We start from the raw sequence: 25579 nt of genomic DNA, 5'->3' as shown, positions 1-25579 counted from the left end.
TTGCACATACACACACATACACACACACACACACACACACACACACATATATATATACATATGCTTAAGCTCAAGCATACTTCAGAATTTACTTAAAGCACGTTTTACTTACTCTTGCTCCAATGTTGTACTGAATGCTAAGCCGGCTGGTGTATAGTAATTCTACATTCATTTAAACATGCAAGTCAACATCAGCGGACAGTGAGACGCCGCCAGTCTGTTATTAATGATTTTTGGAAATTTTCAATTAAACAATTAATTACTAGTATTACCTTAGGGACTAGTGGAAGGCTAGTTTTACTCACCCCATATGAATGGGCGATGTCCCGGTCGAAAGTTCACCCATCTTGCAGTAGGAGATGCTTCCCTTGACAGACTTAGTTTCTGGAATTTCTACGTTAAAATGAGACAAACATTTGGTCCTAGAAATTATATTATTTAATTTAAATAAAAATAAATCTACGAAAAGAAAAGTCCAAACAGACGAGTACAGCTCAAAATTTCAAGTCCGAGACAATCTCTACGATCGAGAGAGAGGGTGGGGTGGGGTGGGGTGTGTGGCGTGGGAAAGAGAGAGGGGGCGCTTTCAGCAAGGGTGGGGAATCGAATCCGGAACCGCTACGTGTCAATACTACGGGTGAGTAAGTGAGGTTAGTTTTACTTTTAGCAATATTCCAGCAATATCACGGCTGAGGATACCAGCCGTTAGCTTAACGCATGGTACCCGGGTTTTCGGCGTGTCAAGCGAACGTTTTAACCACTAGGCTACCCCGCCGCGACAAAATGAACAGTATCTCAATCTTCATGTCACAGAAGTCATAGTCTGACAGGAACATCCCTTCCAACGTCTCCGAGAAACGTTGTGCCGATCAGAATAATTACTTTTAACTTCAGAAAGTTAATCCAAAACCTGTGGTTTCGAATCCCCGTTTGTCAGCACAATAGGAGTTGGCAGGTACAGCTCACATCCGTACACCTCACATTCAGGTTGTTCATGAAAACAATCACAACCTGCTTACACTGACATTCCGTTAACTGCACGCCTTCAGTCTTCAGGGGAAGTATGTAAAAAGCTAGGTATCGATGATCTCGTAAAGGGTTAATATGAGGGCTGTCGTGAAAACGGTACCCGAGGATTAACCGAGTTCACTGCATGCTCATCGAAATATATAATACTCTTCCAATGTTTTTCAAATCCTTTCGGAAAGTAGTGTACAATGTTATATTTGTCATATGATAAACCATGGTAGCTGAGGCATATAGAGACGGTGAGGTAGCCCAATGGCAAAAACGTTCGCTCTTCTCGCTGAAAGCCGGTTTTCGATTCCCCACGTGTAAAGTCCATTTCCTGTGTCCCTCGCCACGATATTTCTGGAATGTTGCTAAAGCGGCTTAAAATCATCCTCACTCACTCAGGCAAAACAGAATAATTGACTGAAGGGAGATTATGGCACGTTGGTACGGTGGGGGTTTTCGGGTGAGCACATGGTCGAGGGTTGGTTCCCTAAGTGGACCATCCCAGCGATGGCAAAGAGAGTGTTGAGACGACGCTGCAATTGTGGGCGTTTGAAGTGCATTGCTCTACTTCTTATTGATCTGAACGAGCTCTCCGGAGCATCTGATACAAATGTGTTTCAGTCTATTATTCTAATCAAACGTGAAGCCATCATGTAACGTTTCAGAAAAATCAACCTGCACAATTTCACTTAGTTTAAGGTTTCCGTTCTGGAGGTTACCGTGTGTGTTATGAAAACCATGAACCACGGGACATCTGAAGTATCCTTTGAGAATTTCATTATTATTCAATAATGGAATTTAGGGTACATGAATCAGGCATGTACGTACAAGTGAATATGACAAAGGATGAAAAATCATTATCACTGTCACAGAGATCAAGCAAATTATTTATGACCTTTTTCCGGTTATGTATGAACGAACAGCCATTTTAAATGCTTTTTCGGATGTGACATGTATTTTATTTATCATACCTTTCAGATGCCAACCGTGTAATCACCATGGTAACATCAATGACGTAACTTTCGGTACTTCTTGATCAGTCTCTGCCAAATGAACAGTCGACGCCTTCCCCCGTTACCCATTAAGGGGAAGAGGGCGCTCACCCCTCGGGCGAATCAGCGGTCACCCAGCTCACCACAGCCACTTCCGGTGCCAGAAATGGTCATCACAGGTACGGCACTAAACAGGCTCTAAGTGCACGATATTGTTTAAATTGTTTCATCGTATGCTTGTAACAAGATCCTTCTCCATTTTCAGAAACTTCTTACCTATCATTGGCTTTTTTAGTTTTATTAATTAAAGACACATAAGATCTTTATTGAATGATCATCATTGTAAATTAAAGAGATTGTTAAAGGTACTTTTGATTAGATAAAGATAAAACCTTTACATATTACGGGACAATTTACAGTTACATTTTATATGTCTGGAATTGGATGTTTCATAACATTATGGTTGTCCGTTTCCAGGAGGGGATGGGGGCATTGTTTCAAGCGGTCTTAGTAATAACTCTCTTGCTTAAGGTAATGTTAGCGCTTTGGTCGTTTTGTACAACAGTACCCTTGGGAATTAAACAATCGCTTGCTGTTGAACTAAAACGGTTAAGAAGGTTGTTATACGCTTCTGAAAACAAAGGTATATATCTCAAAGCATGACAGCGATCACTTTCCCTCAGTGCTACCTGGAACTATCCTATTGTCGCTATAGGACTATTGGCCTGAATGTTTAACAAACTCCATCCTGTTGTCACGAGAAGACGTCAGTAACTTAAAATTGTATATTTTGATATTTGGTGGGTTCTTTTTAAATATTTGTTTTATATCTTTAAGTCTTTGGCACAGTATCCTGGAAGTTACAGTATGAAGAAACAGCGTCCTCATCTTGCTAGGACAATGTTGAATGGAGCACTAAAGGAAAGCAAAATAAATAGTATATATCTCGGGGTGACGACATTCTCGACGCTTCGGTGTTCTGAAACATTAACGCGATCAAGTTCCTGGGTGTTTTTAATTATCGTTTCTGTAGAACCTTTGCCCTTTGCAAGTAAGGAATGCGACAGACAAGTCATTCAAGCCTTTCTGTTTCGCTATGATTTCGTCTCATCAATGGTACAATGATATTGTTTCATTCGTGATATTAATTATCGTTAACATTTGGTTGGAACCATTTCTTCCAACAAGTGCCCCCAGGGGAAATGACTTTTCTGTCCTGTTGTCTCTTGATGTGTCAAGAACCATTAATTGCTATGGCTACTGTGATCAATAACCAATTATTAGCAGCTAACGAGGTTGTATTGGAGAAGGGTGTGGTGAGGGCGAAATGATGCAAGGTAATGGTTTCTCAAATCAGAGTCCGTCACCATATAACTTCAACAGGCAGAATCCAGACATATAATGTACAAATATGTGCAGTTTATTTCTATTTATTACTAGTATTCATCTACTAACATGATTTAGAAAAAGACAGCATTCAGTTCTTAGAGATGTTGCAGAAGTGCTTCCCTTAGCTGATTCAGGATGCCGTAACTGTGTATAGATTTGTAGATATATGTGTGTGTGTGCGCGTGTGCGTGTGCGTGTGTGTGTGTGTGGGGGGGGGGGGGTTGGTACGTGTGAGTGTGTATGAGACTAAGCATATCCACCTAGTCACACTGTGAATATGTCGTATTTTAGTATGTACAGTCTTTGTTCTACTCCCTTGAACCCGAGCACCAGTGAGGGTAACTATAAGAACCATTACACCTTGACTCTTGACGCATTCCTGGATCCAATCACCCACCTTCCCTTTACGTGGCAAATGCTCCATCAACCAATCACAGTAAATTACCATGTACTTCAAGGTAGGCCTAAGATAGCCTAATTGGCGTATAATGTGGATGGTTCGATCGCGAACAACTTCATCACACAGACATTACGTGCCTAGGATCTATACAAGGACCTCACACTGACACCGCTGGATTAGTTAGATACGGTATATCAGATTATCTCTATACACGCCATGCATACTTTTAAAAGGGAAAAGGTGTATCTACGCAACCCCTTATCAGTAAAGATCAAGATCACTCATATTGAGTTTGCAAGTCAAATGACTACGCATGAATTATATGAATCTTTGATTACCAACGACCCAGGTCTTCTTTCAGCATAGTCCGTTTGGCTCAAAACTGGACCAATGAATTGCAATCTAACTCGAAAACATATACAAATAATGCTCAGTGATAATACATGTAATTCAAACCTCAGACCAACTCTGTGATTTGTTTGCAGAATTTGCCCTAAAATTAAAACAGTTTAAAATGATAACATTTTGACTCAGTTCACTATTTGTTACGAGGGTGGAGTGCAAAGAGAGAAACTGTAGTACAAAGTCCTTTAAAGAACTAAACACTACTAGACTCAATCAGCGATGGAAATAAAGCTCTCTATAATCTCATCAAAATAATCAAAACGGCACGTCAACATCTGTACAATATAAGTCGAATGTGTGCATGTCTATTCCAAGGCGAAACGTCGCTTGGTGTTTTCCGTTATCTGTTTTGTGTAACTGTGCTCAAGTGTGTGGTGTGTAAGTATGCTTACAAACCACAAAAACATAACTTTCATTAAAAATACATGAGTTAGTAGTCAGAAATCTCCAATAAAACTAGTCCGTTGTCCGTTATCAATCAGATATTCTACCAGATGAGCGTACCCTGTGACACCAATGGCATCGGTCACAAACCCATGCAAAGGCAAGTAAATGTATCAGCAAACTATGGAACATAAAGTTCATGGCAGAATTGGGAATTGCATCAGAACATTATACTGTCATTGTAGCGTGAAATATTATCCATGCGTGCAATGTGAATCTTACTGAAAGTTTGTTGTAAGGCCTTTTGAAGGGGCATAGTTGTTATTTGATTTTCTCATCGGCTGAACAGAAAGCATGATTGTACCTAAAACGGTTATTTGACGCCCACTCGGGAATATTCGGCCTTTACGACAAAGACCTGTAGAGGACCAGAAAATCCAATTATTGACATCATGAACCTCGATCTGTACAGTTGGGATATGATGACATCCACCAAATCAGCGATATGACAAGCAGTCAGTACTGCCCAGTTGTACGACGAACCTGGGTTGTTCAAGACCCGACCAATGGATCTGAAAAGAAGCAGTGTAGACACCAAACTATTGAACTGCATCAGTAAACATTCGTTGTCACCGATAAAAAGTAAGTATCCCTGCTAGACATACCAAAGTCAATATCTTCCACCTGCACAGAGAGCATTTGTCAATGTTTTGACATTCCAAACCACTCGACCTATTCCGTTACCTACGTACATATATGAGACTGAGGTACTCCGAATGGTATCGATCTGTGCAATATGTGTATGTACGTTAGCGCCTGTCTTGGATAGTACATAATGATTGATAATGGTCGCTAAGAGATGACAAATCAAATACTGCCTTTGAAAGAAAGAAAGACGGAGGCAATTAGCTCTCGTTTCTCCCATTATCACACCTGATGCAGCCTTGAAGAGAGACCTTGCTATCAGGGATCACACATAAATCGTTACTGAATGAAACGGTTCAAGGAACATGTATTCAAGTACCACTAATCTGTGATTTATTTAGTGGATAACATATCACCAGATTGTAGCGACAACAATGTTTCAGACATATATCATTAGTCACATCGTGTACATTAGTCTGCATGAAACCCAACATGCATGAATGATGAGACTGTGTCGATAAATGATGAGACTGTGTCGATAATTGATGAAAATGTGTCGATAAATGATGAGAATGTGCCGTTAAATTATGAAAATATGTCGACAAATAATGGAGAAGTTCTTGTTTTTCGGATTAATATGTGTGTTTATTTTCATTTTATCTTATTTTACATTTCAATGTCTGGTGATATTAATTTTATCTTTTGGTGCCGCTTTGTTTATTTTCCGGATCGCCTTCTACCAAATCCAGTTCCGTATTCTAATTCATAGCAGCATTTATTTTTGTAAGAAGATTCCATGTACCTCATTCTGAAAGGGAACAGGCCTTCTCGTTGAATGGAATACATCAATCAGTTGTCGTTGAAACAAAGATATGATTGAAAGAGCAATTAAAGGCATTAATATGACATGAGCACACTCAACGCCATAAGGATACGAAGCCATATTGTCACATTGTCACCATCTGATCGCCATTCAGTATAAGGAGGGGATACAGGTCTGCTCCAAGAAGATTTGGTTGGTTGGTTGGTTGTTTAACGCCACACTGACATTGGGCAATATTCCAGCAATATGTCGACGGTCTGTAAATAATCGAATTTTTCCAGACAATCCAATGGTCAACAGCATATGTCAGCGAACCTGACCACCATGTCAGCGAACCTGACCACCTGATTCCGTTGGTCGCCTCTTACAACAAGCATGGATTGCTAAAGACCAAAGCTAACCCAGATCTTCACTGTAACCCTATGAAGGGGTGATGTTATGTTGTCAAAAACCTTTGCAATACTGTTTGTGTTAGTCTGCGGTCTTCCATATATATCTCCGCACCCTGTGAAAATAAACAAATCTGGACCAGACAATCAAGTGATTGACAACATTAGCAATGCTACATCGAGTGTGCTGTGACGTGCAAATGCAGCGCGTTCGACATGTTCACAACACAATCCATACATTCGCTTCTTTCGACCAGAATTAGTTCCTGAATTCCAAGCCTGAATCCAAACAGATGTGTGTATGAATTATCGACGTCGTGCGACATTGACAACAAAATATGCACATAACTACAGATAATTGTAATATTCGTCACCATGTCACGGACGTAACAATTATCCCCCGTTATAATAGAAGCATGAGGGTGTTTGTCGACAGCCTGGCAATTACTGGAATACCTATCTGCATATTTCACTCATTACTTCGGGATTTATGTTTTTCATGATTAGGTTGCGTATTATAGACTATTATAAGACATGGAATTGACGTGATGTTTACATAATCGATTTTAACTAATAGCGACGTCATTGTCTCGGTTCCCATGGTAACAGTGAGTTTTAGTCTCGTGAGCTGCACGGGTATCCGTGCTCTTACTGAGGGAACAGTAAGAGATTCATAGTGTTATACATGTGTGTTGTGTTATCAACTATGTCTGAACGGCTGCATCATGTAGACCCCTGGTATTTTTCAAATACTTTAAGCTAGTATTACGTTTTATAAACTCATAGGGAACAGATTAATAGTATCATACGTGTCTGGTATTTTTTATGGACTATGCCTCACCAGCTGCATGAGCTCTTTCAAGCTATTGTTCCGTTGTAGTGCTATATATATGGTATAAAACGACGAAAGTCTACCAATACAAATCTTTGTCCTCAGTCAGGATGTTAACAACGTCTTCATTGAAATGTTTGAAAGGACAACGGCGATTATGGTTGCCTTCTTGAATAAGTGTAGGCCTTCTGGCACCAATGGCATCTCTCCTCACCTTTTCTCTCGGGACAACCAGAAACTTTGTGGTGGAGTTTCAAAGCTTCCCTTATGACAAAGTAACTATATAAAACGTCGACTAATTTTGTAAGGAACATATTACATGACGAAAGGCATCCGTGTAATTTCACTAATAGCTTGAGGTAAGTCTGTGAACCATTCTATCGAAGGTATTACTGAAGCAACATCGGGTCAACAAGTTGAACATAAATTTACTGTCCAATTAACTGATTGCATGGCGCCAGGACGTTACCCATTTGTGTATTGAATATTCGCCAAACGTGCGATACATCCGCTTTCATATAATGGACATTAACAACGGAAATTATTTGGGTCTCGGTTTATGTTTTTTCTCAGCATTTATTAATTCCTCTGTTTGCTGCAGTGTACTATTATGAAAGGATTATTGTCGGACGACGCACTCGGCAATATTGCAGCTGTATCAACTCGGTCGGCAAACAATGGAGTATTGAAGAGACAATCAAGTATTTAGCGTCACGAGTCTCTGTCTACGTAATTTGGATAGCATGGTATACAGTCAGTGACGTCACTGAGTATCATCAAAAGATCCATTAACGACAGCTATGTTAGGTGGGACCTATGTTATTACACGAAAATCCCATGGGTCATATGTTTGTATTGCTAAGCATCCATACATGTTTATAAAGTATACTCTTGACAGCTTATTTTGACTTACGGCTCAGTGTTGCAAAACACAATGTTTCCTTGCCTTATGTTTCCAGTATTAAGCATATTTTGGGGCGTTCCCGATTCAGTTTGTCAGAAATACGTCTTGTTGCACATAAAAAAATCAGGTAAAGGATGTCTGACAAGTGCATATGACTGGCTTTATTGAAATATTCTTTTCGGCAAACACATACATTCTGTCTTTTGTTCACTACATGCACGTGGAGCTCTCCGAACAGGAGGTCAAGGACAGTTTGGATATTTCGGTACGTTATGGCTCATGACTTGCACCTCAAAATGTCCAAGAAGAACTGAAGTCAAGAAGTGACTTTTGGTGGATAATATTTACCCAGAAAAAATGTTAAAGGAGGAAACATATAAGTAACTTCTTAGCACAGAGTGGATGGGGTAAAGCTTGACTTATTTGCCTGTCTGCTTTTGAGTGCTTGTGTAGCTCGAAACACGACAGGAACAGCCCCTTGGAGTTTACAGCGACACGGTCATCGGGACAAATTGACTGAAGCGCATTAAAATCCTCAGGCAACGCCCAAAGCCAGGCTTTGTTTGACGTTCACGAGCACGTTGATGAAACAAACTCGTGTGGCAAACTCAAAACAGTACTTTTCTTCATATACTTCTTAGGCTTAAAATATCCAATAATTAGTTAATTGTGTATTGATAAGTTTACTACCACAGTATACTTTGTCTTTTTAGTTACATTAACAGATGTCCCAAAGTCGGACATTAAATCAGCAATGGAACCATCTTTATTGTGTCAGAATGATATTTTCTTTTCATGTCAGGTTACAGCACTATTCAAGGATCTGGTAACCATGGAAACAACGTCGGAGGAATAAACAATGGCAGAATACAGTTGCATGGTATGTATGTAAATTATTTCCCATCCAAAAACATTGGCCACTGAAATGGTTACAAAGAATAACCATCCCAACTCACCAATATCAGGTACAGTGGAGGCTGTCTAAACCGGCACTCATTGGGACTGAAGAAATAATCTGGTTCAGTCAAAGTGGTGGATTGTAGAGCTGATGATAACTGTACAAGCCATGGATGGGACTGAGATTTAATGCTGGTTTTGACAGCTTCCACACTGTAAGCTCTCTAAAGATGACAGGTAGAGTTAGTCTCTCCTAAACCAAATGCTTGGTTTGGATCCCAAACTAATTGATATCTCACATTACAACAAATAAAATGTTATTATGCTCTGACAGGGAAAACAGTATTTTTTTCTCTTCTCCATGATATTCCTGATTTATTTACATTGGTACAAAAATGGTAACGTAAGTTTTTCCTACTTGTTTTTTTTACCTAAATGGTAACTTGTTATTTTTGCTAGCAGTTTGTTATTACAAAGTTGGTAACCACTGTTTTTGGTAGCTATTATCATTACTAGAGGGGTAATTATGTTTTGCTGGCTATTTTCATTACGATAAAGGTAACTTGTGATTTTTGCTAGCAGTTTGTTATTACAAAGGTGGGAACCTGTGTTCTTGCTAGCTATTTTCATTACCAAAAAGGTAACTTGTGATTTTACTTGCAGTTTTGTATTGCAAAAACATTAACTTGTGTGTTGGGAAGACATTACGAAAATGTTAACTTGTATGTTTGGAAGACATTACAAAAACTGTTACTTGTGTGGTGGGAAGATAATACAAAAATGGTAGCATATGTGTTGGGATGACATTACAAAAACAGTAACTTGTGTTTACTAGATATTTTCATCACCTTCATTCTTGCAGTTTCTATGGTGTTTGTTTGTAGTCATCCATTTTCCCAGGTTTATGAATGTATGCAGCAGTGTGACAAACACAAGATATTTTCAGGAGTTAATTGATTTGTTCACATACCGAAACCTGTTGGTCCTGGTTGACACCTTATGTGCCTATATATAAATGGACCTGTCCCAAATACTAATTCCACTTGTGATATGTCAGTATCAATAATGTGGTTGCTATGGTTACCAGCTGGCCTTATATACTTCAGGAACAAAGCGACTCGCTTAAAAGTTATTCCTATGATTGAAATTATCTCCCCACCTTTGATATCAACCCCACCTTTGATAATTATCACCGTATCTCCATATCAATCACATCATTGATAATTATATCCCTATCAATCCCACCGCTGATAATTATCTCGTTGTCTTTAACATCATTATCTCATATCTCTATATATACCCCACCATTGATAATTATCTGCATATCAATCATACCATTGATAATTATCTGTATATCAATTCCACTTTTGATAATTACCTTTATATCAATCACACCATGGATAATTATCTACATATCATCCCACCATCAATGATTATCTCCATGTCAATCACACCATCAATAATTATCTCCATAGCAATCACACCATGGATAATTATATCCACATCAATCTCACCATGGATTATTATCTCTTTTATCAATCACCCCATGGATTATATTCTCTATATCAATAACACCATTGATAATTACCCCCATATCAATCACATCATTAATAATTATCTCCATATCAAGTCCACCATTGATAATTATCTCCATATCAATCACACCATGGATAAATCTCTTCGTATCAATTCCACCATGGATACTTCTCCATATCAGTCACACATTACTAACTATCTCCAAATCACGTATTTGCAGATGTTCCTGTCGTTCTTCAAATCATTATATAAGGTGATCGGGGAAAATTTAACCAAACAGTAAACACTCTGCTATACTTGTTCAGAACAAAATCAAACCTTTCATTCGTATATGCCATCACTTTTCCATAAATGTGTGTGTGTCTGTGTGTGTTTCTTGCTTGCCGTCATTTGAAAAAAGAACGAACAAATGCCCATTGTCATCTTGCTAGATGTTTGTTCTATGAAGTAGACAAGTATTAGCAGCTCTACCTGTAAGATATGACTAGTCCCCCTCATCACCCTCTACCACAACAATTCATGAATAGACCCAGAAACTCAAATGGTCCCGCCCAATTGACTTAAATTGATATCAGTTGATATTAGAGATATTGATTTTCCTTCTGAATATGTCGGTAATTATCTCAATAATACAGGGCGAAGGTCAAAGTTGTCAATGTAAAACAGCAATTCATTATAAGTCATAACATTCTTATCAGTAAATAAATCTTTTATTTCCTAGCACAAACCTATGATAAATATGTATTTAGTGGTAAGTGCGCTCCTGGTAGCGTCATATTTCTATTATACACCTAGGCTTGTGTGAGCTGTGGTGAAAATCCTACCCCATGTGGAGTTTGTGTCAAATTTCCACATTAGTCCTGATAAATCTCCTTACACCAGAGAAGAGCTGTAGTGCACATATCTGTGTTTGTTTTAACATATGCCCCATAAGCAGGAACCTAATCCAACAATCAGTAAACATGTACAGCCTGGGCTGACGTTCAGTTTCAATGAGTGGTAGACATATCAGGTTCTAGCCTTCCGAGGTGTCATTGTCAAGTGTAGTGTGTTTTCCATGGGTTAGGGAGTATTTCGAGGCATGGATACTCTGGAGAGGAAGAGTATTTGGTTGAAGACTATACAAGATTTTTATGGGGTGTAGAATGCTTTCTTCATGGAGCCTGAAAAGTATATAAGGCAGGGTTTTTGTGGGGCGCAGGTTGCTTTCTTTATGGTTTTGGAGAGGTATATAAGGGTGGGTTTGGGTGAGGTGTAGGATGCTTTCTTTACAGATGGGGTTTTATTGGTTTTTGTAGGGTGTAGGATGCTTTCTTTATGGGACGTTAGAGGTATCTAAGGTTGTGTTTTTGTAGGGTGTAGGGTGCTTTCTTTATGGGACGTTAGAGGTATCTAAGGTTGTGTTTTTGTAGGGTGTAGGGTGCTTTCTTTATGAGACGTTAGAGGTATCTAAGGTTGTGTTTTTGTGGAGTGTAGGGTGCTTTCTTTATGGGATGTTAGAGGTATCTAAGGTTGTGTTTTTGTGGAGTGTAGGGTGCTTTCTTTTTGGGACGTTAGAGGTATCTAAGGTTGTGTTTTTGTAGGGTGCTTTCTTTATGGGATGTTAGAGGTATCCCAGGTTGTGTTTTGTAGGATATAGGGTGCTTTCTTTATGGGACATCAGAGGTATTTAAGGTTGTGTTTTTGTAGGATGCTTTCTTTAAGGGATGTTAGAGGTATCCCAGGTTGTGTTTTGTAGGATATAGGGTGCTTTCTTTATGGGACATCAGAGGTATTTAAGGTTGTGTTTTTGTAGGATGCTTTCTTTATGGGATGTTAGAGGTATCCCAGGTTGTGTTTTGTAGGATATAGGGTGCTTTCTTTATGGGACATCCGACTCAGGTATTTAAGGTTGTGTTTTTGTAGGATATAGGGTGCTTTCTTTATGGGACATCAGAGGTATCCAAGGTTGTGTTTTGTAGGATATAGGGTGCTTTCTTTATGGGACATCAGAGGTATTTAAGGTTGTGTTTTTGTAGGATGCTTTCTTTATGGGACGTTAGAGGTATCCAAGGTTGTGTTTTGTTGGGTGTAGGGTTCTTTCTTTTTGGGATGTTAGAGGTATATAAGGTTGTGTTTTTGTGGAGTATAGGGTGCTTTCTTTATCGGGCCTGAGAGGTACCTAAGGCAGGTTTTTGTGGGATGTAGGATGCTTTCTTTATGGGTGTTGGGGGTGGTGGGGAGGATGTTGTAATTGAACTTTTCTATCCTATCTTCACTGTAAACAGTAAATGACCTGAGATTTCATATTTGTCTTACATTCTTTAAACAACAGGAGTAAATCAGGGATATAGATACCATTTCATCTCCACAGTCACATAATGTTGATGTGTCATGTGAAATACAACTATGATATTTTTGTTTGAGTTAATTCCAGGTTACTTCAGGTGTAGAATTCAATACTGCATCAAATATGTTTCGAAATGCACACTTGGAGTGGACTGTGAAGATGTGAGAGGAAAGAAATCAAAACTGAAGTTTACAAATATTCATACAAGCGAAACAAAGTCTGTAGCATGTAAATGATTTCCTCACAACGATCATTTTAAGGCCTATTCTCATCTGTTATGACCTACCCAAAATAATCATCTAAAGAATATTGTAAGGACGACACAGTACCTGAAAGTTGTTAAGCCTGATACCGTCAAGCTGATGTCAGTAATCTCAAATGTTATGACATACATTTGTCCAAGCCCGGTCAAGCACACACGTATACAAAGCCGTAGCGGTAGCAAGAGTTTGACGCAAGCTCAAGCACAAACTGTATACAGGCTTTTCTATAGGACGTATACACTGCCATACACATGGGTATGCCCATTGTAGAAAGAGGTTCTTTCTGTATTGTACATAAACAGGAATTGAGCAAGTGAAAAGACCACTACGGGCTGGTATTGTGGTTTATCACTTTATGACCCCTGTGGCCTCCCATACACACCAGGATCAATACACATTTTAATTACAAGAATCCTTAGTTGTTAGAATGCCGTTACATGGGAGCAGAGCACTTGTGGAGCAAGTTTTATACTGCTTTAGAGCATTCAGTATATGTGGTGCAGCTGTTTCTTGTTGTAGCATGTGGAGATTTTACGTGTGAGAATAAACTCTGGATAATCTTGTAACAGCTTTGTGGATTCTGGAGTTTGAAGATTTACGATAATAATATTGTGGTTACTTTGCACTGTGTATTATGTGTGGTAATTCTGGGAGGAAAGATCGTGGAATTGTATATCAAGAGCCCTGGACAGAATGACAGGTGAGTTATTGAATTGTACATTGAGTGGGAAGGTAAACAGTCCTTATGAATTATTGAGTGTAAGAGTATTCGCACGCAATAGTATGAAAGTCTATCAGTATTTTCACTGAACATTGGGACATTAGGACAGTCAGGAACATTTTCCTGACATTTCATGTTTTTTTATGCATTATTATTCTATCAAAATAGCAGTGTGAGACAATCTTAAAGATATTAAATCAAATATCACAATAAAACTTTGTCAGTCTGACATTACGTACAAAAAAGCTCAAACTCTGTATATATTCCTGATTCATGTTTAAATTACTTTGATGAAAACTGTATCAGTCAAATCCTTAGACTTTGCTTTACAGTTTCTGTGTGAAGGTTGTTGTAAACAAATTGTCCATGTGTTCCTAGATGTTAAAATCAATATTAATTTTCATGAATATTTTGTATTTTGGTTCGGCAAACTTTGCAAAACTATACTTTAAGGTGACACTATTGACGCTATTCACTGTTCTACTTCAGTCTTTTCAAAAAACGATTTTGAAAAAATGAAACAAATTATATAATTTACACCTGAAATCAATAATGTCTTTACCTATATGTCACCAGGAAGTAGTTGGCATGAACTATCTATCATCAGGGTCAGCTTGGGATCCCAGGCTCATGCACAAACCCCAACAGTTATTACTAATTGTTCTCAGATATTGGAAACAGATTCATACAGGTAAATACTTGGGTGTGTCAGGAGTCACTCAGATAGAAGAAAGCACTCACTTGAAAATTATATTTGAATTAAAAAAAACATTTTTGACATTATCAAAATACTGCTAAGGTGACTGCACAAGAGACTACACAAATTTAATGTTGAAAAGCATGACTTTGATACTCCTCCACCAAATACCCATTCCTTGTTTTAAAAAGCCATCATATCTTTTCTTTTGCCTATTATTTTCACAAATACTGAAACTGAACACTATCAGAAACAAAACATTGGTTGTCCACTTATGATGGTGATACAGCAGGCAGCTTTCCCTTTAAGTCTTTTGAGGATTTATTGGATAACATTTATCTTTAAGTGCTGTTGCTGTCATAACTCCTTACATGCCAGCTCTAAATGCCAACTCTAAGTGCCATTCTTAAGTTTGTGTCATGTTATTGTGTTTAAAGCTTTTCATTATGTTAAATATTTACAGCAGATTAAAAAACTTAAATCAGAAGAAAATGTCTTAAGCACTTAAAACACAGGTATGAGTATCATAGGTTTGTGGGGGATTACAAGGCAGAGTATGGCTTTGCTCTCAGTACCTATAGATAGAGCATGTCTCGAGTGTCGTCCAGTTCTTGCAGCGATTGATAAGAGAAGTTGAGTTATTGCAGTGGTTTACCATGCCTGGGCTTGCTACATACACTCTGAGGGAGGGGGCCTATATCTCTAGTTATCTTGTCTATAGACCCTCTCTATCAGCACTCTCATTGCTAATCATAAATATCCCAAATTTATAGCTGTCATTCTGTGTTACTTCTGTTTACTTACCATTATTTGCTAAGTCCCTAATGTTTCTTAATGTTTCAAGGTATGATGTACTCTTAAAATGAAGCTTTCGGGTTGAATGTGAAACAGTCGAAAATAAATGCAAGCTGTCTATCTTGACATAACCACAGCCCACAGCATGGACATATCTAAGATTTTAGCCAAGGGCCCTTGTCTGGTAAATTGGAAAATAGTTATGATGCTGTTCAAAATTGAGAGTTTGATCACTTTCATATATTTTTTCAAACTCAGAGGTATTTTGATACGACAATCCATGCAAATCTGATGTATTGTGATGGTTGGATAATTGAGGAGGAAGAGTAGATATGGATAGCTGGTTGATTGAGGGAATAAATGGATAGAGAGATGGTTTAAGTGGACTTGATGAATGAACGAGTGGTAGAGTAAGTTATGGATGGACTGACAGATGGTTTAGTGGATGGGTCGATTGGTGGATGCTGGGTAGGGAGATAGATGGACGACTGACAAGATGGACAGATTGAATCATTGATGGCTGTTTGAGGGAATAAACCTGTAGATGGATTAGTAGAACTGTGAATACATGACAGGTAGAGTTGTTTATGGGTCTGTAGGTGGATAGATTGACAGATGGTTTGTGGGTGAGTTAATTGATGGATGTTGGGTAGGGAGACAGATTTAGTGTTGACAAGATGGATAGATTGATGATGGTTGTTTGCCGGAATAAACTTCTAGATGGATTAGTAGACTTGTGAATACATGAGTGTTAGAGTTGGTTATGAATGGCTGATTGAGTGGATGGGTTGATGAGTGAATGGATGAGTGGATGGATGAGTTGATGGATGAAATGATGGTTGGATTAGTGGGTGGGTGGATGGGTAGATGGATGTTATGGTGATTTAGGTGATGAGTGGATATGCATGTGTATTGGTAGACTGGCCGCATATTTTGTTGTGTTTTACATTGGGAAAACTTGCAAATGTTTAACAATGAGAAAACTTGCAAGTTTTAAAACATCAGATTTTGTTCGTTTTGAGTTGGAAAAACATTTGTAGGTGTAGTATTGAGTGGATGAATTGTTAAATGGGTGGAGCAGGAATTGGTTTGTTTGAGAAAGCCTTTGATATTGTGATTGTCTGAGCGATAGAATAGGTTTCCTATAAAGCTGTGCATAGTGGATGTTTGACTGTTTGTGTTGCCATCAATGAAAGATTTCTTGATTGGAAGTCATTTAGTGTATGATGTGCCATATTGATAACATGATACGATCAGACAATTAGCTGGACATTGTGCACAGAGAGACTGCTTATTGCTGATTACATAGTGGGAATGTTTGGATACCAAGGATTTGGGATGCCTGTCAGATTCTTACTGTAATGTCTTTTGATATGAAACAGAAGAACGATATTTGTACAAAAAGTGGAATGTAAAGATGTTTGCTTCCTGAACTCAACGACAGAAAAATTTAAGAATTACAGGATTGAAAATAATGTTAGTAGTTTTATATCTGATCGAGGGGCTTATCAAAGCACCTTGCCATATGAACTTTGGGCTTGAAATATTCTACAAGATATTAACTAGTTGTCATAACCATCTGATACAGTGATATAGATATTGCAATATGACTCTGCTCATAACTCAGGATTAAGTGTACCCTAAGCCGAGATTACTGCAATACAGCTGGCTCATCACTTATGTCCGTAGTTCAGGTTAAACCCTAGAAAATAAATATGCTCATATGTTTACAACTGATACGTTATCTTTCAGTCTGAGGATCAATGAGGTCGACATATTGTAATATTGACAGCATGGAACATAATTCTTATAAATCATCATCTTTATAGATTTTTCAATACATATATTATTAGGGGACATTATTTCTAAGAAGTTAAAGAGTACCTTATTCTTTCATGTTATTAGCCCCTGTTCGTGTAAATTTCGTGCAAGAACCTAATGACATGAGTCAACAGTACCACTCTACAGCCACTATCAACATTACTGAGGTGCATCAGACCATGGAAGCCCTCAGGCAGTCCGTTGTTGATACAAGTATGCTAGTATAAGTATTGTTATAAATTGTTATAAGCTGTTCAGTGGTCACAAGGGAACCAATGGGTTGAGATGCCCTCGATGTTTGTTTATGTTCCCTGAGCCTAAAGGATGCGAGTCAACCCTGATTGTCCCCAGGGGACCAGTGAATAACGTATTTATCTTACCAAACACCTCAATGACTATTTTGAAACTGTTTGAAACATGGGTATCTGATCGTACACTTGAGTCAACCTGTGTGAATCAAATGATTCGAATCTTGCATCTTGCTGTTTTTCTGGATAGGTATATTGTCTTGGTAAAGTCGCTGCAATGTAATTCCCCTACTTGATATTCACAGGGACTACATTTGAACGTTTTCTCAAAATTTATTGGAAAGAGAGTCAAATGTTTTCATAGCCATCACCAGATTTTGTGGACAACACAAGAAAAACAGATTTAGAGTTATCTCCCTTTCATCGATTTCCATTTGCAAAACATCGGTAATTTCTATGCATGGACACGCGTCATTTAATGTTATTCAAAATGAAAAGTAACTATCACAAAGTACCAAATGAGTTGCTATTGGCAGTGGTAACATATTGCAATACAATTGTGTACGTGGTACATTGAAAATAAACAGGAGAGCGCTCAGCCAATCAGAAAACGACGTGTGAGGTAAGATAAATATATAATTCATTAGGTGAAGGCAAGAACAATGTAATATTTGACATAGTCATAACTAGCTGACATATTCATGAAGAGTATTTCACCATTGCGGGCTATACTGATAACTCTGTCGTCGAAGGCTGTTACAGTTAATTTGCTATGGCAGCACTTTCAACGATGTACATGTAATGATCAGGTATGGCAGCATAGATTAAAAAGGGTAACAGTGTCCATTATGTTGTAAGTCCTAAGAGCATACCTATGACGCATGACATTCAGTATCATTTAAATGGCCTGATAATAATACTCCTCTAAAGAATTCACCAGATTCTTTTACTACTTTCATAGTTAATTTGTCATGGCATTAAGCTCCAGAAATCTTTTCACTTTCAAGTTGTGTATCAGACAGGATGTGAGAGAGTGAGTTAGGTTTACACCACTTTTAGCAATATTCCAGCAATATCTCAGCTGGGAAATGGTCTTCACACATTGTACCCATGTGGAGATTTGAAGCTGTGTCTTTAACATGACAAGTAAACACTTGAACCACTAGGCTACCCGACCTCCAGGCTAGAAACGTGAGATAATGTAAGTGTGGTTATTCAGGTCTCAGAAGCACCTCAGGTTACCTTTAATAATGTTGTCAGTGGATGAAAAAGTTTACCCTTCTGTTCACCCCAATTAATCAAAAGGAGATCTTAGTAAATGTAAGAATAGTACATTTTACCAGCTCTGGTATGTCTAATATGTTATTGTTATGCATAATAGGAAATCCAGATTTGAAGGTCTAGTGGCAGTTTTGTAAGTATACTTGCCAATTTTGAACTTGTAATGATAAGGCGTCTATTCATAGTGTGCCCCCTCCAGTTCATTAACTAAGTTCTCATGGCACTACATTATTAATGGCCATGATCTGTGTTTGCTGAATTGTTATTCTCAACTCCCTGGGAAGAATACAGTCCTCATCAAGTCCATACACTCATTATGAACTCATGTAACACATAGCCCACTGGGGCGGGGCTGCATATTGATCTCCTATTGATGACAGGATGATCTCGATTAATCGGGGTGAACTAGTGGGACACATCTGGATTAAGAGAATCCCAGCAACAAGACAGTAAACTCTCGTCCTACGCCTGCCTCAGTTTTACTTTTCTTGTAGTTTTAAGCCTGAGTAATGAGCATACATTTGGTAATAAGTTTATGGCCTGTCAAGATAATACGGAATACTTAGCGTCTGAATGGAGAAGCCTTGAATCATATTTGAAGGTTATTTGATTTGTCAGTTTTTAAATGTATAATGAATCTGTACCTGTAGCTCCTGAAGTTCTTGTGTTTTTCACTTTTAATAATGTCTTAAAGCAGGCGACGAACTATCTACTTGAAGACTATGTCCAAACAGACAAAAAGGGATGGAAATTAAAGTATTTTATTTTCAAAAGTATTTTTTTGAAAAAGAAATACTTTTCCACTTGTGAGATTTGGCTTGTTCATAATTGTTTACAGGAAATAAAGTAATTGAGATTATTATATACTCGATTAAGCGTGTTAGAGTGTTTTAGTTCATGCCTAATATTGGTCATCATATAATTTTTGTGTATTATGTGTCTCATCTATATTATGTGTATTATGTTTATTATTATTATGAAAGAGTTAATTGTCATGGCAAGGTTATTTAGGTGAAAAAAACTCTCAACACCCATTATTGCCCTTTCACCTTGTTACAAGTGTGTATTTTCTGTATATTTTGTTAATGAAGTAATAATTATTATTGGGTCACAACATTTAGTGTTTTGAATAATAATTATAATGGGTCCCATTTCGTTTTAATAGATGGTCAACACTTTTAGGATTCTGGTTTTCCAGAATTTATCTGCTCCTAGTTTTCTATGTGTTTACTTCCGGTAGACTTATTCGAGAGCATTCTACAGTGTTGATGATATTCACAAGTGCCCAAACTTTCGGGAAATGACTTAGTATATATAAAAAGGCTTTTGCCATGTTGCGGGAGACACAGACTCATTCATATTTACTGGAGTTACATCACCAACGATCATCAACGCCTGACCTACATTAACTGCTGTCACACCGATCGCTGTGTTTTACAATTCTGCATAGTTGATTCTCTCTCTCACCAAGACTTTGGTGAGTTTACTACTAAATATATTTTGTGACCCATTGCCTTAGATTTGGTTTCACTTATAGTGTATTTGAAATCTGTATTGTGAAATTGACTTGTGACTTTGTATACCTTGCTCTCGTTGCATAATAATACATAATTTGAACATTTATGACTTGTCTTTGTTCTGTTTTGGTGGTTCACAAGGGGATTTCTTACATCGTTTGTCACGGTAAATTCTTAACTGTAACAACCTCCCAGATCCAAATATTCTACAGTGGTAGCTGTCAAAACTGGCAGCTGACCAATCCGGCAAGTTGTCAACACTGGCATAATTTCTCAGTCATGTCAGTGACTAGTACATTTATCATCATTTATATGTGCCACAATTTGGCAACTGTCAGTTCTGGATCTCAGCATGAAATGAGGCACAGTACAGTAATCAGTACTGTCTAAGCCCACATGTGGCAGCCAGATGTATATTGTCATCAGTTTATTCTGCATTGAAACTACATGATTGCTTATGCCTGTAATTAGTGAGTTGACACATTTGAGGGAACCACATGATACAACAGTGTTTATGAGTGACAAAACTGGTTCAGTTCTGGTTGTAGGTGAGTGCTGGTTTAGACAGCTTCCACTGTATAATCAAGCTCTGCTATTTGATCTTGAAGATGTTGAATCCCTTCAGATTACAAGGGCAGTGGGGTAGCCTAGTGGGTAATATGTTTGCTTGTCATGCTGATAACCCATGTTTGATTCCTTGCATGCGTACAATGTGTGAAGCTCATTTCGGGTGTCCCCTACCATGATGTTGCAGGAATGCTGCTACAAATGGCATAAAACTTAACTCACTCACTCACTCCTATCAGCTTGCTCACAGCCTTAATCTTGGTGTTCATTTGGCTAACTGATTCAATATATTTGTTCCAGAGCTAGTTTTTGGAATCAGTTATAATCGAAATATATACATTTTTAATGTGATCACCATTGTAACGTTTTTTCCCCAGATTTTCTAACTGATTTTTTTTATGCCTACAGCTATAACTAAACAATAAAAGGAATTAAAATTTTACATTGCACATAGGTCAATACTGTTGAGTGCAAGTTTGTCCATGAATATTCATCAAATTTAACGGTTAGTTTACTTTATTCAAGTGTGTTATAATGAGACAACTTATTCTGATCAATCGAAAATATGTTTTTTACAATCAATAATTATTTTAATCCTTCTTTCAGTCAATTTTCAGTCATCAGAACACCACTATCCAGCACTGACTCAAAATGTCTGCTGTTTGGCACAAGTCCCATAATTAGAATGTTTTTGTCCTTCAGACCTCAACCAGGATCTTGTATTCGAGTACTTGGACCACAACCCAGACTTCCTGGACCACTATGTACATGCCCGTGTCAGTCTGGACCAGATTGAACGATGGCAGCTGAGGAAACTCCGTCCACCATCCAGATACAACAACCGTCCTCCTTCGATGGAATTTCTCTCAGTCAATGGTCAGTACAGAAGGACATCCACATCGAAAAACTGATATCTGTTATAGTTCACTGTGTTAGGTACCTCGTGTTTCTTTGTGCCAAATAATTCCATGAATCAGTTAAGCCCTGAAATACATCAGAAATATGGTAGCATGTATCATGCTATCTGGTGTCATTTTACATTTACATTGAGGCGGGGGTAGCCTAGAGGCTTAAGTGTTCCCTTGTCACTCCTAAGACCCAGGTTCGATTCCCTACGTGGGTACACTATATGAAACCCATTTCCGATGACCCCCATGGTGGTATGGCTGGAATATTGCTGATAGTGGTTTGTCAGTTTACATTTACATTACTTGACTATGTTTGAGTTTGACACGTCCTCACTGTTGGAGCACACAGCAAGGTGGCAAATGATATAGTGGCACAAACTGATACCATATGATTTCACACATACACATCCACATTCATTCCAGTGTAAGTAAACTTAGCCCCCGTTTTATTTGTTACACTCCTACACTGGGTCTAACAAAACTTAGTTTGAGGTCACATCAGGTAACCTTTGAGCGACCTATGACCGTCCAATAAACGGATTTACCCAACCAGACAACGACTACAATTTAGGGTTTGGTGGGACCTACAAAATACAATGACACTGACAATGATCTGTCAACAAACGAAAATCTCCTTGTAACACTGATATTTGACTTTGAGCATATATGCATTTTGGTTTCTGTTACCATTAGCTAATATTTCCACATCCTTAAATATTGCAACTGTGTTTTCACTGTTGTGACTTGCTCCATGTGCATCACTTGGACAAGTTACCCAACTTAAAATACCCGTGCGCTGTTACTCACATACACAGACTAACATGCTTTTGCAATACTATATACATGCACATTGCAATGTGGTATTACAGAGTCATGTTGTAACTCAAAATGTTTAGATATAGAAAAATTCAAAATCTGGAAAATTGTTACATATACTTCAGTTGTGAGAGCAATTTCATGGGTGGAAATAACCCACTGTCCTACGTCCCAGTCCCAGTTTTTTCTGTCGGACATGCAATTTTGTACATCACACTACCTCTGTCCTGTCGACTTTCCAATATTAATCACGTTTCTTACTTAAAAAGTCAACAAGAAAATCTACCAGTATAGTGGAAAAGTTATCAGGGCAAGTGATTTTGCATGTGCCACTGTACCAGAATATCCTATTATGTTTAAAGTTATTTCCATCCCAGAATTTTAGTTTCACAGTCGAACTGACTTTTTTTGTCATATTTTTTCTTTATCGAGGCCGCCAGTTTGTAAGTGCCTGTCATTCAAGTGAAATCACCTACTGTATGTCTACTTGTAAGTGAATACAAGAACCAAGTCTGATAGTAACTGAGTTTTCCAAACCTCCTTTTGATTTGAATTTTCTGTATTTACGTAATTGAAATCATGTGGACTACTTTTGTGATGTATGTATTCAAGACAGTATGGTATAATGGCCACCTGTTCTCACAGATAAGGGATTAAAAGTTCATATCTCCAGGGGTTCATATCTGCATATCTTTTCAAGTTCTTGACGTATTGAACTGCGTAATACACCGCCTCAGTGATTCTTTATACTATATGCTGTGGTTCACCTTCATGTGCGTAGGTGGCCCAATGATCTGTGTGCCTCGACTTGCTGTTTACTGTGTACGTCTCTTTTCGCACATTTATGGTCCATCATCTTGCAGCTGTATGCAAATTGACTGAATTATTGAAATGCATAAACTACTGCTGAGAGGCCAAGAAGTTCATTCATGCACAGGACCCGTGAAGGTCCCGGGGTAGAATAGGCCTTCAGCAACCCATGCTTGCCATAAAGGGCGACTCAGCTTGTCGTAAGAGGCGACTAACGGGATCGGGTGGTCAGGCTCGCTGACTTGGTTGACACATGTCATCGGTTCCCAATTGTGCAGATCGATGCTCATGTTGCTGATCACTGGATTGTCTGGTCCAGACTCGATTATTTACAGACCGCCGCCATATAGCTGGAATATTGCTGAGTGCGGCGTAAAACTAAACTCACTCACTCACTCACTCAAGAAGAACAACTTCCATGAAGACAAATGGACATGACAAGCACATTGGATCCAAATCATCTTACTTCTGAAAAACTCTAAAGAGGTCTTTTGTTACACTTGCACAAGTTTGTCGATTTCATATCAGTAGTGCATGACTGGTATTGAACTCGAGGAAAAGCTGTCATGATTTAGCAATGTTAAATTTTCTACCTCGTCCCACACTTGAAGGTAGAACTGTCTGGAAAGCGTTCTGCCTATGATGATGGCATCATATCTTCTGTCACTGGGCCTAGATTTTCGAAGCTCTCTTAGCAAAAGATAGTCGTAAGTTAATGTTAATGTATGGCACTTACGACCATCTTAGCACCAAGAGAGCTTCGAAAATCTAGGCCCTGGATGTTTTTCACATCTCCAGTATGAATCCTTCACCTCAAGTAAGCTGTTGCAGAAGTGTATTGACTGCAGTGACCTCAGTGTCAAAACAGTCCCCCATACTGAGGCTGAGAACATTTACTCCACTCTCCTAATCACCAGGTCTGTTCACTTACATACCCATGTCTAGACAACAAGACATTTTCCGATAGAAATTATTGGCGAAAAATCAGTGAGCCATGAAATATACATGACATGAGACATGATATTTTGTTCCATTGTTGTTACAAGTCTCATGTTAGTGAATGTAGGATTTGATGTTGCATTGAACAATAATTGTCTTTCATATGGCGATGTGATTTCATGTTTGTGTGATTGCTTTTGCAAGTCTGACTTAAAGGGGCACTAATGCGGAGCGAATAATGTTTGTCGCCAATGATCTGTCTAATAACGAAACCAAACTGCAAATTGATCAGCGCCCGCTCCCTTGACCGTGACGGGCAAAGGGATTGGGCTCCAGTCCACATTAGCAGAATTTCTTCACCTAAACAGTCAGGAGGCCAGATGCCCATCATATGCCATTATTTAAAAATAACAAAATAACAAAGTAACAAAATATCCCAGCAGTGTAATGTTTTTTTCGGATGGTTGAATGGTAGAGTGACTGATCCAATTTGATCCTTAATTTCTGTTTTTTTCACCGTGATATTTCATCATGTTATGTGAAAATATGATGTCTACAGGCACGTAGCAAGCCATTTGTTTCAGTCTGAAAGATTGCAAAGCTTTATATTTAAATAATTTTGAGTGTTGGCCCAGCTGGGATAGCAAATATCATACGTCAATTTTGGTAGCTATGGTAGCTACCCTGGTTTATTATCTATGATAATAAAAACACACAGTTGATTTATTTGAATTTGTAAACTAAAAATAATGACTTTGGTATTGGTAGAGAAATCTGAAAATTTTCTTATGTTAAAAAAACTGATTACACCTATTTACCCAACTGTATTCCTTATGTAACGAAAATCCATTGATATCCTCAAAACAGTTTCGGCCCATAATTGCTTTCAGGCTGCATGCGACACAGAGATTACATCTTCCTTGCTGTTTGATGGTCTAAACATACACGAGTTATTTGTCATCATTCTCTTGATGGTCAGTTAATGAATTTATGACAGGTATAGTTAGTGGTAGCACCACTCAGGTTACTCAACAAAGGTTCCCATTTGGCATTTCTCCTGTCTGGAGTAAATACTCAACATTATAAATTAAGGTCTGTAGTGGCAAATGTATTGTATGTTATGTAATATGTGCATGTAAGTGATGCAAGAGTGTTTATCAGCTGAGTTACCCAAGCAAACATCGATCAAAGGATTAACCGATAACACACTGATTGATTAATTACTTCTATCTACTACAGCGGATTTGTCAAAGG

The 25579-nt window shown here is 38.3% G+C and overlaps 1 protein-coding gene across 2 annotated transcripts in view; it reads left to right on the top strand.

The window, feature by feature from the left end:
* The first annotated feature begins 2001 nt into the window (after positions 1 to 2001).
* The window catches only part of LOC137291876 (probable 3',5'-cyclic phosphodiesterase pde-5), a 73898-nt gene continuing 50320 nt past the window's right edge, over positions 2002 to 25579 (top strand). The window contains exons 1-3 of one of the 2 annotated variants that reach the window (XM_067823419.1): positions 2002 to 2188; positions 8983 to 9060; positions 21555 to 21728. In XM_067823419.1, coding sequence (XP_067679520.1) covers positions 2068 to 2188; positions 8983 to 9060; positions 21555 to 21728 — 373 coding nt within the window. In that variant the 5' untranslated portion in view covers positions 2002 to 2067. Of the gene's footprint in view, positions 2189 to 8982; positions 9061 to 13352; positions 13906 to 21554; positions 21729 to 25579 lie in introns of those variants that run through there. The other variant, XM_067823420.1, reaches the window with a different exon arrangement.

Source organism: Haliotis asinina, chromosome 7 (assembly GCF_037392515.1).
Source record: "Haliotis asinina isolate JCU_RB_2024 chromosome 7, JCU_Hal_asi_v2, whole genome shotgun sequence".
Taxonomy (NCBI): Eukaryota; Metazoa; Mollusca; class Gastropoda; order Lepetellida; family Haliotidae; genus Haliotis; species Haliotis asinina.
This window is presented reverse-complemented; position numbering and strand designations above follow the sequence as displayed.